This window comes from Mytilus californianus, unplaced genomic scaffold (assembly GCF_021869535.1).
Source record: "Mytilus californianus isolate M0D057914Y unplaced genomic scaffold, xbMytCali1.0.p SCAF_1, whole genome shotgun sequence".
NCBI lineage: Eukaryota > Metazoa > Mollusca > Bivalvia > Mytilida > Mytilidae > Mytilus > Mytilus californianus.
In genome coordinates, this window is record NW_026262581.1 from 128721635 (window position 1) to 128736147 (window position 14513).

Below are 14513 nucleotides of genomic sequence, written 5' to 3' on the forward strand. Positions count from 1 at the left end.
TTTTGCCCCGGGCAATTTTGAGGTTATTACATATGCAAAACTCAACGTATTCGTAACAAATATGTGATAACACCTTTTATTGTATAGCAAATCTTGAAAACTTGTCACGGATGACATCAAAAATTCTTAGCTACATATATATCATAGAATATTTATACCCCCGCTTTAAAAAAGTGGGGGTAAACTGTTTTACCTCTGTCTGTCCATCCGTCCCATGAATATTTTTCGTTGCATTTTTCTCAGAAACTACATCATAAGGATTTCTGAATTTGGTTTCAGGGTTTATATAAGTCAGCTATACTGTGTGATGCGTTTTTCTGATTCATCACTCAACAACTTCCTGTTTACCGAACACTTACATATTTTTACACTATTAAAATTATCCACTTGCGGCGTGGGTATCATCAGTGAGCAGTAGCTTGCAGTTTCACTAATTAGTCTTATTTTAGGTATATTTGTAATTGACAAATAACCAGTGAGAATTCAGTTAAAGCAATTTAGTAATTTATTGGACTTTATCTAACACAGGCATGGCAAGAAGATGTAGATGCCATCACATCACAGATAGATTATGCTGAGGCATTGCTGGATGGGTTACAAGTCCAAGGGGATATCACTGCACCTCTTGTCACCAATCTAGAGAAAGCTAAACAAAAACACGATCAGCTCCAACAAGAACTGGCCGATTTAGTGGAGGAAATGGAGAGTGGTGCTATGGTTCTAACACAATATCAGGTAGGTCAGAGGTCAAGCTCATACCTTGTCATAAAATCCATTCATAAGTATGAAGTTAAGGTGCTCATATATCGTGGTGGCTTAATTAGAGTGGAGAATTAAAACATAATAAACAGCTTGAATATTTTATCAGGAAAACAAAGACTAAAATGTTTTATTTAATAAACATCATATATATTAATACTGTAACTTCTTTTCCATTACATAAAAACCTATTTCCAAACAAGAAACAGTTACTGGGGGTTAGTAAGTTTTTTGTCAGATTTATTAAAAGAAAATGTATTTACAGGATCTTGTCCAGAATGTAGGTTCAGAACTGGCTCATTTAGATGCAGAATTTACTTCACTTGATCCTATTGGACGTGATGAATCCATGCTTAGAGGCCAACAGAGGGAAAATGAGGTTAGTATAATTCTATTTATTTTACATTAAAAAAAAGAACATTTTAAAAAAATATTCATATAGTAAATTGTAAATTTTTTCTTGTATTTTTTTTTTATTGATATTTTACAGTAGATTAAATTTTGAGTATAGTGGTCAACATTTAGTGTATCAAATATCCCCCTTTTTTGAGAGAAAAAAAACAATCTGTTTTTAACTTTAACCCTATGAAAATGTGCCTAGAGATGAGAGTCAAACTCAACAGGTCATAAGGTTTGTTGTCTGCATGTTTGGAATAATAAATGTTGACTACATTAAGGGCAATTGCACTCCAGTTTCTTATGTTATCATGTATAATTATATTTTAAAGGACTTAGTGGTAGAAATAGAGGTATGATATTTGTTTCTGTTGCTTTGCACTTGTATGATGATAATGACCAAATGTTTGAGTGCTTTTAATTTAGATTTGTGGGATTAATCAACCAGGCAGGGACATTGTAGGCAGATTTAAGACTTGGAAAATAAAATGAATAACATCTTTATTAGTTTGATTGTTAAAAAATTATAGAGAACCTTATGTCTCTTATGTTCTTTAGGTCAAGTCAAAGTAAATGATGGTTTTCTTAATTTTAATAGATTTTAAAATATCAAAGGCCTCCAATGAATAACATTATTTACATTTTGGTGTACGAACAGTGAAATTGCCGCCAATCCTTCAGATTCTGAAATAGTAAATTGATCACCAAATGGCAAAGAATTACTTCGACTTAAACTTTAAAAAATTTTTAAAAGTACACAAATAATTTTTGAAAGAAGGATGCATAGATGTCAACTGATATGAGGGGGAGCTTCTCAATATTTATTTCCTATAAAATTTGGATACTGTCTGAAAATTGGTTAAAGGTTTTGTTTATTAATAGTTTGAATAATTTGAATTGTGGTTTTAAATTGTTTAACTGCAAAAACTAAGATTGAATAACAGAAAACAAGGCTCAACCTTTAGGAGGTTTGGAAAGTTGACACCTATGATGATATAAGTCTTAAGCCTGTCTATTAACCTCAAATGTAGTCAAACTGGCTTCAAATGCACAAAGCTGCTAGTGAAACACATTTTGAATGAGTTATTTAAAAAAAAAGTCTATTAATATTTTCTGTAATAAACTAAAACATTCTGAAGATTAGTACGTTGTTATTCTTGAATTTCTAGTCAATTTTGTATAACATTGATATTCAATGCATCATGCCATTTTACAGAATGTCTGTATCTTAGTAAGTTATACCTGTCAAATCTTTAGTTGACTGTTTGTGAAAAAGGAAATATATACACCTCAATGTTCACAGCATGAAATTAGCTTTCATTCTAGAACACTACCATTTTCTAAGTTTAGTTTGTTCAATTGAGTGTTTTCACATAGGTTCCATTGTTCTGGACTGTACTTTAGTTCAGTGAGACTAGAGAGACAATGAAAAAAAAATCAGTTTTTGTACATTTTCAAACTACTTTCAAACTCTCAAAGAAGTCTAAAAAAAATAACAAATAGAAGAAAAAAAAATATTCTTGAAATCTCAAATGAGTGGGAAAATATTGAAAAAAACTCAATTTTCTCTGATTACAAAGTTGTATTTGCTATTGTTTAAATGGCTTATGTTGCTGATGATTTTATACATTTTATGGCATAATTTTTGCCAAGCACCATTCTTATAAAGGGTTCTCACTTTGTTTAGCTTATATTTTATGTTATTGCTAGTATGGGAAAGTGAAAAATAGCTTCAAAGACACAAAACAAAATGATCCTGTCAAAAATTTATTCTAAAAAGCCTATTCATTTGGAAATAAGTTATGCTGATAATTTTATCTTGGTGATGCTACTTTATTTTTTGTGTATATAAAAATATTTTTCTGATTTGAGTATTTTTACTATGATCAACAATTAACATCTAAAAATGTGTAAAAAATATGTATAATGTAATTAAAATATATGTTATTTGTAAGATAGTGCTAGATGGTTCTCTTTTGAATTTTCTTGTGTTTGGTTAAAAGAAAGAGAACATTGATAAATTGTTAGACATCAAAATGTATAAGGCATATCATAAAGGGTAAACGTTTTAATTGTTTTCTTAAAGATATCCCTTTTCTTAAAACATAAATGAAAAAAAAAAAAATTCTGCAATACCCAGTAAAACTTAAGTAAAAACAAGCCTATAAACTCATGTATTTATTCCATTTTCAGGAGTTTGTGTCTAAGCTGTATGACATTGAGGCTAAGATAGATGACGTTAAACGTAAGACAGATGGACTCAAAGCATCGGGTTACCTTACCGATACTGGTGTTTTATCTCCTGTAAGTTTAACCTCAAATATTAATGCTTTCCTGGAGCTTAGTTTGCCTTAAAGAACTCATTTTACATGTTTATTTCAAAATGTCAAACAGATGATCTTTTTAGCATGAAGGTTCTAGGTTGCCTTGTACTTTTCTTTGTTAGATTTGTGTTCAGTTATTTTTCTGTTCCAAAATAAAATTTCAACACAATATATTTGTTGCAGATGAAACAAATTCAAAAGCAGTTTGATAACTTGAAAGACAAGGCAGAAAAACGTAAAGAAGACCTTGATCAAACATTCCTTAAAATGGAAGGTGTTGATGATAACCTACGTAGGATGAGAACTAGCATTGATAGAGCCTCAGCAGAGTTAGACATGCATGAACCAATTGGTCATGATGTAGAACCAATCAAAAGACAACAAGAGGAACTTAAGGTATTTGTATAAAATGTCATCATTTCAAAACAACAGCTATGTTGTAATATTACTGTTATTGGATTGTTTACATTAAATCAGAATATATCTTCATTTTTAGCTCACCTGGCCCAAAGGGCCAAGTGAGCTTTTTTCATCACTTGGCGTCCGGCGTCGTCCGTCGTCGGCGTTAACTTTTTACATTTTGAACTTCTTCTAGAGAACCACTGAATGGAATGAAACCAAACATGGCATGAATGTTCCTTATGAGGTGCTGACCAAGTGTTGTTACTTTGTAGCCGATCCATCATCCAAGATGGCCGCCAGCGGGGGACTTAGTTTAACATAGGACCCTATGGGAAATGCATACAAATGACTTCTTTTAGAGAACCACCGAATGGAATGAAACCAAACATGGCATGAATGTTCCTTATGAGGTGCTCACCAAGTGTTGTTACTTTGTAGCCGATCCATCATCCAAGATGGCCGCCAGCGGGGGACTTAGTTTAACATAGGACCCTATGGGAAATACATACAAATGTCTTCTTTTAGAGAACCACTGAATGGAATGAAATTAAACATGGCATGAATATTCCTTATGAGGTGCTGACCAAGTGTTGTTACTTTGTAGCCGATCCATCATCCAAGATGGCCGCCAGCAGGGGACTTAGTTTAACATAGGACCCTATGGGAAATACATAAAAATGTCTTCTTTTAGAGAACCACTGAATGGAATGGAACCAAACATGGCATGAATCTTCCTTGTGAGATGCTGACCAAGTGTTGTTACTTTGCTGTTGGTCCATCATCCAAGATGGCCGCCAGCAGGGGACTTAGTTTAACATAGGACCCTATGGGAAATACATACAAATGTCTTCTTTTAGAGAACCAATGAATGGAATGAAACCAAACATGGCATGAATGTCCCTTATGAGGTTCTGACCAAGTGTTGTTACTTTGTAGTCGATCCATCATCCAAGATGGCCGCCAGCGGGGGACTTAGTTTAACATAGGACCCTATGGGAAATACATACAAATGTCTTCTTTTAGAGAACCACTGAATAGAATGAAACCAAACATGGCATGAATGTTCCTTATGAGGTGCTGACCAAGTGTTGTTACTTTGCAGTCCGTCCATCATCCAAGATGACTTAGTTTAACAAAGGACCTATGGGAAATACATACAAATGTCTTCTTTTAGAGAACCACTGAATGGAATGAAACCAAACATGGCATGAATGTTCCTTATGAGATACTGACCAAGTGTTGTTACTTTGCAGTCGGTCCATCATCCAAGATGGCCGCCAGTGGGGGACTTAGTTTAACATAGGACCCTATGGGAAATACATACAAATGTCTTCTTTTAGAAAACCACTGAATGGAATGAAATTAAACACGGCATGAATGTTCCTTATGAGGTGCTGACCAAGTGTTGTTACTTTGTATCCGATCCATCATCCAAGATGGCCGCCAGCGGGGGACTTAGTTTAACATAGGACCCTATGGGAAATACATAAAAATGTCTTCTTTTAGAGAACCACTGAATGGAATGGAACCAAACATGGCATGAATCTTCCTTATGAGATGCTGACCAAGTGTTGTTACTTTGCAGTTGGTCCATCATCCAAGATGGCCGCCAGCAGGGGACTTAGTTTAACATAGGACCCTATGGGAAATACATACAAATGTCTTCTTTTAGAGAACCACTGAATGGAATGAAATTAAACATGGCATGAATGTCCCTTATGAGGTTCTGACCAAGTGTTGTTACTTTGTAGCCGATCCATCATCCAAGATAGCGCCAGCGGGGGACTTAGTTTAACATAGGACCCTATGGGAAATACATACAAATGTCTTCTTTTAGAGAACCACTGAATAGAATGAAACCAAACATGGCATGAATGTTCCTTATGAGGTGCTGACCAAGTGTTGTTACTTTGCAGTCGGTCCATCATCCAAGATGACTTAGTTTAACAAAGGACCTATGGGAAATACATACAAATGTCTTCTTTTAGAGAACCACTGAATGGAATGAAACCAAACATGGCATGAATGTTCCTTATGAGGTGATGACCATGTGTTGTTACTTTGTAGCCAATCCATCATCCAAGATGGCCGCCATCGGGGAACTTAGTTTAACATAGGACCCTATGGGAAATACATACAAATGTCTTCTTTTAGAAAACCACTGAATGGAATAAAATTAAACAGGGCATGAATGTTCCTTATGAGGTGCTGACCAAGTGTTGTTACTTTGTATCCAATCCATCATTCAAGATGGCCGCCAGCGGGGGACTTAGTTTAACATAGGACCCTATGGGAAATACATAAAAATGTCTTCTTTTAGAGAACCACTGAATGGAATGGAACCAAACATGGCATGAATCTTCCTTATGAGATGCTGACCAAGTGTTGTTACTTTGCAGTTGGTCCATCTTCCAAGATGGCCGCCAGCAGGGGACTTAGTTTAACATAGGACCCTATGGGAAATACATACAAATGTCTTCTTTTAGAGAACCACTGAATAGAATGAAACCAAACATGGCATGAATGTTCCTTATGAGGTGCTGACCAAGTGTTGTTACTTTGCAGTCGGTCCATCATCCAAGATGACTTAGTTTAACAAAGGACCTATGGGAAATACATACAAATGTTTTCTTTTAGAGAACCACTGAATGGAATGAAACCAAACATGGCAAGAATGTTCCTTATGAGGTACTGACCAAGTGTTGTTACTTTGCAGTCGGTCCATCATCCAAGATGGCCGACAGCAGGGGACTTAGTTTAACAAAGGACCTATGGGAAATACATACAATGGAATGAAACCAAACATGGCATGAATCTTCCTTATGAGATGCTGACCAAGTGTTGTTACTTTGTAGCCGATCCATCATCCAAGATGGCCGACAGCGGGGGACTTAGTTTAACATAGGACCCTATGGGAAATACATACAATTGTCTTCTTTTAGAGAACCACTGAATGGAATGGAACCAAACATGGCATGAATGTTCCTTATGAGTTGCTGACCAAGTGTTGTTACTTTGCAGTCGATCCATCATCCAAGATGGCCGCTTAGGGGGGGGGGGGGGGGCTTAGTTTAACATAGGACCCTATGGGAAATACATACAAATGTCTTCTTTGAGAGTACCACTGAATGGAATGAAACCAAACATGGCATGAATGTTCCTTATGAAGTGCTGACCAAGTGTTGCTACTTTGTTGCCGATTTACTGTTCAAGATGGCCACCAGGATATTTTATTAAATAACAGGACCAATATTAATCAAAATTTGGCCTCAATCATTATTTGGGTATCTGTTATGATTTTTATCTATCTTTGCATGATTTCTAAAACCAAAGTAGAGTCAGGTGAGCGACACAGGCTCTTGAGAGCCTCTAGTTTGTATTGAGTTTAAGTAATGGTAATTTTTAATAATTGTCACTTACCCTTTTTCCAGATTATTTCAGCTATAAAGGGAAAATCGGTTACTTGTAAGTGAAATAAAAAAATGATATCTAGGTAAACTTTTACATAGTAACAACTTTTTCAAAGCATTGTGTCATTTAATTCACAGTTATACCAGAAATCTGTATTGGAACCATTATTGAAGAGGGTAGAATCTGTTCAGGGGGATGCTCAGACTCTTGTACAAACATCAGCCCCTGGTGTCAATACCGGAGGCCTGGAATCAGATCTAGAAATTATGGTTGATAAGTGGTCAGAACTGAATGAAAAGGTACAGAATACATATATTTCATTACTCTTAGGCTTTTGAATATGTATCTCTTTGAACTCCAAGTTTTGAATTAGAATTTAGTTTGGATGACTATTTTTGTCATGTTATTAGATGTTTACGAGAAAATGATTAGCATCCATTAGTAGGAAATTAGCCAGAAAGAACTTTGTTTTAATCGACTTTAATATACTACTTGGATCAAAAAATGTATGAAGCTTTTTCAACGGTGTTGAGATAGATCTAGTGACAACAAGCATGAATGTAGATAATAACTGCCCTTATAGAGAGGAGATTAGAAAAAATAAATAAAATTTGCCTGTTTAAGAAGAGGAAATGAAAAGCATTTCTTAGCTTCTAGATTATAACTAACAGCTTGTTGCATGAATTTTAGGTGCTGGAACGTGAACATAACTTGGACAATGCATTGTTACAAGCTGGTAAATTCAATGATGCTTTAGACTCACTACTGAGTTGGCTTAAAGAAACTGAAGATATGGTACAGAACCAAAAATCCCCATCCACTGACTACAAAGTGGTTAAAGCTCAATTACAAGAACAAAAAGTAAGTAAGAAAGTGGTGATGACTGGTGATAAGTGATGTGACTTGTACATTTAATACCATTTTGTACTATATGTTTTCATTGTTGAAGTAAGGATTCAAACTTTAAAAAGTGATTATCATTTGTAAAATGAATATAGAACTAATATTTGTTTCAACAGTGGAAATTAATAATCAATTATAAAATTATCAAATTTACAAAATCACAAAACAGATAGCTTAAATGTATTCAACATTTTAAGAGGGATAATTTAAGACTGGACAGTTCACTATTTAGATACAGCATCTTGATGAAGTAAATTTATCGAACAAAACATTTTTTCATTAGCTGATAAAAGATCAAATTATACTGCCATTGTTTTCAGTTCTTGATGAAGATGTTAGACGACAGAGAAAGTAGTGTTAAATCAGCTAAACAACTTGCTGATAATCTATTGAAAAACCTCGACTCCAGAGAACAAAAGGCTATACAGAATCAATCAGCCCAGTTACAGCAACGATGGGATGTGTTACGTCAGAATGCTGCTAATCGTTTAGACAAGTTAGAGGACGTGGTTGGATTAGCTAGGGACTACCAGGAAGTCAGGGACCCTCTGTGTCAGTGGCTAGACATGACAGAGAAAAAGTTTGCTGCTTTGGAACCATCAGCAATGGATACTGAAGGCATAGAAAATATCATTACTTCACTAAAGGTAACTATTTATATCTCAATTTAGATTTCTATGGTTAAAATTTATAGTTTTATATGTGTCATCTTTAAATGTATTATTTAATTCAGTTGATTTAGAGAAATATATTATTATAAGCTCAGTTTATTTGAAATATTATTAAACCCATGTTACGGAAATTGTCTTTAGAAAGAATAAATCCACTAGTTTTTAGGCATTTGATATGTTTCATTATCAGATTTATAAATATTTTGTGTAAGAGTGCTAAATAATTGCGTAATTACAGGATATGGAAGCTGACATTGCTAACCAAGAATACAACTTCCAGAACTTAGGAGATAAATCTGACAACTTACAGAAATATTGTTCAGGTATACATTTCTATATACTAAATACTTTTGTATAATAATAGACTGTGTGGGTGAAAAAGAGAGACCTTAATACAAGCACAAAATGTTGTCATGACTTTACTAAACTTGAATAATTTTATTTAGTAAACTTAAAGAGCATATTATAAGTTGATGGTAGTATAAGTCAACAGAATTTGATCCTATTATTTTGAGTCGATTAAGAAGGATATTCTAGAATAAGACCAGCAATTATAATATCGTCATGGATGGATTATTTATAACCATATTTGAAGTGGAAATTAAGAGGATGAGATGTTAATATTACAAGCAAATACTACATAGATATAAGGGACTTTCTCTTCAGTGTAACTTTCCATGTACTGTTTTGTAGAGAATTGATTCTTCAAAATATAGAAATATTGTGTAGGTACTACTTTGTTTAACTAATTTTTAAGAACATAATGAATGAAATTCACTTTATATAGGTAAGTTTTAGGTCAGAGATTGAAATACTAAAAACCAAATATATATACAAAGTATGTTAAAGTTTAAACTAAAGAAATAATATTATAGGACAAGATGCTGATACATTAGATAAGAAAACTCAAGGATTCCAGAGTAGATTCTCAGATCTTTGTAACAAAGTCTCAGATTCTACTGAACAAATGGAAGAAGCATTACCTCTTGCCAAAAACTTTAATGAAGCACATGCCAAATTCTTAGACTGGGTCCTTTCAGTAGAACCACAACTAAGAGCCAAGGAAGCCACAGGACCAGAAGCTTTTGAACAAGTACAGGTAAGACCAACTATTAATAGTATTAAAATGACTAAGGAAAGTTTAAAGATTCAAGTCAAAAAATTATTCACAACACAATTACAAAAAGGCAAACCATGATATAAATGTAGTTAGTTTAGCATTTGTTTATTTAAGAAAGAATTAATAGCAGGTTGTTGTTTAGTATTATTTCTATTCTAATATGAATAATAATAAAATACCAGAATTTGTGATCCTTTAAAAATTCAACATATTGTGAAGTTATTTTCTGTCTGTCATAAATCATTGAGTATATTAACATGGAGCATATCACAAAGTGAAAAATGAACATCATATAAGAATGAAATGTACATATGTATGAAATAAAGATACAGTAAACTGCTAAGATCTTGAATCCCATTGTTATCGATCCATGTTTTTCACCTTTGAGCTGTGAACACAAAAATGAAAAAATTTTAATTTATGAAAACAGAATTGAAATTGAGGATGTTTTAAATTGTTTTCTTGAAGTACATCTACTTTTACTTTTGTTTTAGAACTTTGTTCAACAGTTACAAGAAATTCAGCCTGTGATAGAGACACTGAGTAATGATGGTAGCCTGTTAGCTGAGTTGGCTCCTGGTGATGCTGGACTTAGAGTAGAAGATACTATCAATAAAAACATGAAACGATACGATGCTGTGAATGACAATATACAGAGGAGGTCACAGAAACTTAGATCAACAAAACAGAGGTCGTCTGAGGTAAGGTCAGGGGTCATATAAGATACATAATATAAAGGGCATATGAGGTATGAACAGCGTTCATGTAAGAGTTATAATTCAGAGGTCAAAATGCTGGATCCACAAAACAGGAGGTTATCTTTGAAAAGACCCATAAAGCATAGGTCAAAGGCATAAAACAAGAATCATCTGAATGAAGAAGTATACAAAATGGATTATGGAAGTTAAGATCTTTAAAACTGTGGTCATCTAAGATTAGAGCTATAAAACAAAAGGTTATCTTGAGTAAGATCCTGAAAACAGATGTCAGAACCATAAAACTGTTATCATTTGAGGTACAATTTAAGAGTAAGAGTAGTATATAAATAATAGATGAGTTCTTTGGTTTTATTGCTATGTTAGCGTGTTGAGTTGCTTGGGAAGAACAGTTCTATATAAGATGTTACAAAATTGAAAGCTGATACAAACAAAATCTCTGAAATTTAACAAGTAAATGTTAAAAAGGTCAATGCTAGAAAAATCATGACAAAATATAAAAAGTAGTAATAAGTTTTATTAATGTTGTTTTTAGATTGTAAATGATATGAATGACTTGATAGAATGGTTTGATGATGAAGCTAAAAAGATCAAAACTGCTGAATCTGTTAGTAGTGATCCTGTCAAACTCAACAAACAGATAGCTGAACAAAAGGTATGCTTCAAGTATACAGACAAATAGACTGGTCATCATGAATTATCATGTCATAAATGGCAAAAAGTTTCTACTTTTAAACAAGACTGTGTCTTAATGCACATGCATAGTAACATACTATAATGATAGAGCCAAATATCTGTTGACTTCATGTCTATTTTACATCTTTTAAAATTGTATTTCATGAGACCGGAATTTGCTTTGGAAAACAGTAAATGCACTTACACATGTATACATGAATATCAATGCCATAAAAGTTTGATTAAATCATTTGAGCAACCATCATTGTAAATAATTTTACATATTACAGGCAATTAATGACGACATCAACAGCCAGAAAGCAAAAGCTAGAGAGTTCATTACCAAGGGTAAAAAGTTGTTACGAGAATCATCATTTGAGGATGATCCACAATTAAGAGAAAGAGTTGAACATTTAAAACAGAAAGTAGATGCTGTAGGTAAACTAGGTGTAGACAGATTGAGTCAGCTAGAACAGACTCTCCCATTGGCTAAAGCTTTTTATGATACACATCAGGATCTGGTCACATGGTTCACAGAAGTTAATCCTACCCTTGCTGAGTTGGATGTTATGTCTATTGATGCAGATCACGTAAAGAGACAACAAGATCAAGTCAAGGTATGACAAATACTTTATTTCAAACATATTTATTCAATTCATTTTTATTCGGAACAATTGTCACTAGTAAAGTTTTAAAAGTAATGAATGAACGAAACTCAAACAATATATCAACGCTTTATTTGTGCAAAGACACTACTATCATGACTTGCCAACAAACTTCTATGCATTAAGTAAATGATTTCGATTTAAATATGATGATCTCTATTTCATTAGGTATTAAAGCAAGAAGTACAAGACTACAAACCAGTGATTGACAGACTTAACAAGACAGGAAATGCCTTGGTCAAACTTTGTGGTGAACAAGATTGTCTCAAGGTTCAGAAGATGCTTGATAAGGACAACAAAAAATTGGATGATATGCGAAACTCTCTGAGAGACAGATCAATGTCTATTGATGAAGCTTTGCAGCAATCAGCTGAGGTATATAACGAACACCAATTTAAACTTTAAACCTTATTTTTTTTAATTTTATAAATAAGATGTTACGATTTTAAGACTCTGAATTATAAAACACGAAAAAATTAGTGGACCCAGGAGGTGACTTAGAATATGATATTGATGCCTAATGAATTATTAGCTGGAGCTTATTGTAACAGTAATCATATTGACTCCAAAATATTGTCAACAGACAGCTACACCTAGTCAAGACCACAGTAATTTATTTCAGTTTAATAATGTTTTAATAGTTTGTATCTACTGAATTCATACTGTTATTGTACACATATACAATACATTGATACTGCTAACACACACATATTCATGACCTTATCAATAGTTTTTGTCCAAGGATTAAAAACTGAAGATTCAGAAATCATTTCATTTATGCAAAAATTATAAACACAATTTCATGAACTGCTGCAAATAACGAGATTGTAATTTAAAATGACAGTCCAAATTAATGGAATACTAATCCTTTCTAAGTAGTAAAAATATAATATTTACCTGTTTGACTTCTAATTGTAGTTTACAGACAAATTGGAAGACATGTTAGAGACTTTAGCAACAACAAGTGAACAAGTAGAGAATGCTGAACCTGTGTCTGCCCATCCAGACAAACTGAAAGAACAACTGGCAGAAAATAAGGTTACATTCGTTTGAATATTTCTGAAAAAAAAAAACCCATTCTATGCTATCACTCTTTTTTCAACTTTGAATCATAACAACATGTTTTACAATTACTTATTTCATTTATAAGTTCTAGCTGTGTGTTCAGACTGTTAAAGACAATATGCAGGTCCCTATCATATAACAAAAACAAAATAATTTAAGCTATCATTTGGAGATCGATTATACAATGATTTACCGCCTCGGTGGTCTCGTGGTAGCGTGTTCGCCTCAAGTGCGGGAGGTCGTGGGTTCGAACCCCAGCTGGGTCAAACCAAAGACTTTAAAATTGGTGTTTGCTGCTTTTCCACCATGCACGCGGCACTAAGGAGTAAGAGCAAAGACTGGTTGGCTCAGAGTCAGAATAATGTGTCCAGGTAAGGTGATATGTCTTCCTGCGGACTGTTACCTTGTGTACTAGCACGTTAAAAATCCGGCTCAGCATGTCAGTCTAGTACAAAGCAGGGTTCTTATTTATATTACATTAACATGTTCTCATCCTGAATTTGCATATTAATTTGTCACTGGATGTTAAACAGCCATTCATCATCATCATTATACAATGATTTCATTATTGCAGTGAGAAAGTTATCCAATGTTTGAATATATTTTCTAGTACTCAAGTGGAAGTTGACAAATCTCGAAAAATATTTTATAATACTAAAATAAATTTAAATAAAAACTAATAGTACAAATATATTTGTAAAGTTTGAATGATTCTTATAGGCATTGTTGGAAGACATGGACATGAGACAGACTGCTTTACAGTCCATTAAATCTACTGCTGAGGACCTTATTAATCAAGCTGGCAGTGACCAGGATGAAGCAGTCAAAGGTAAAATGTTCTTATATGGAATGCCTTGGATTAATTTAATAAAAAATATGTTTAAAAGAAGGGACATAATAAAGAGATACTCTTTGATTTGTCTCCAAATAGTAAAGTTGATCCTTTCAGTAAATTCATTTGCTACTCGGACCTTTTTCGTTTTTTTGTATCAATATGTCACTGTTAAAAAGAAAAGCATTCTAAACAAATGTCTTCTGATTTTAGATGTACAACAAAAGTTGGGTGAACTGATAGATCTGTATGAGGGTATCAAGGATGCCACACATTCCCGTACTCAAGCTCTGGAAGAAACACTGGATGTGTCAGAACGATTCTGGGATGACTTACATTCTCTGGCTGGTACAATCAAAGACCTACAAAATGCCATAATCCACCAAGAACCTCCTGCTTTAGAACCAGCAATCATTCGAGAACAACAGGATTACATGGAGGTACATTTCTTACTGCATATTTATCATTATGGGGGGGTAGGGGGTATGTAGATGTAGTGATTGGGATGTTCCCCCTTTCTTCCTACTTTTGTAACTGCTACTGCTTTTGAACCTTGACAGAATTTTTGAAACTT

General features: G+C 33.7%; 1 protein-coding gene across 6 annotated transcripts in view; it reads left to right on the forward strand.

Annotated features, from left to right (window-relative positions):
- The window catches only part of LOC127733914 (microtubule-actin cross-linking factor 1, isoforms 1/2/3/4/5-like), a 149000-nt gene that overhangs the window by 108243 nt on the left and 26244 nt on the right, over positions 1-14513 (forward strand). For all 6 annotated transcript variants that reach the window (XM_052243382.1, XM_052243390.1, XM_052243392.1 and 3 more), the window contains 17 exons: positions 529-735; positions 1025-1138; positions 1488-1508; positions 3349-3459; positions 3663-3875; positions 7430-7591; positions 7983-8153; positions 8516-8842; positions 9105-9189; positions 9742-9965; positions 10481-10687; positions 11238-11357; positions 11668-11994; positions 12211-12417; positions 12961-13080; positions 13828-13936; positions 14153-14379. In XM_052243382.1, the coding sequence (XP_052099342.1) occupies positions 529-735; positions 1025-1138; positions 1488-1508; positions 3349-3459; positions 3663-3875; positions 7430-7591; positions 7983-8153; positions 8516-8842; positions 9105-9189; positions 9742-9965; positions 10481-10687; positions 11238-11357; positions 11668-11994; positions 12211-12417; positions 12961-13080; positions 13828-13936; positions 14153-14379 (2952 nt within the window). The remainder of the gene's footprint in view (positions 1-528; positions 736-1024; positions 1139-1487; positions 1509-3348; positions 3460-3662; positions 3876-7429; positions 7592-7982; positions 8154-8515; positions 8843-9104; positions 9190-9741; positions 9966-10480; positions 10688-11237; positions 11358-11667; positions 11995-12210; positions 12418-12960; positions 13081-13827; positions 13937-14152; positions 14380-14513) is intronic.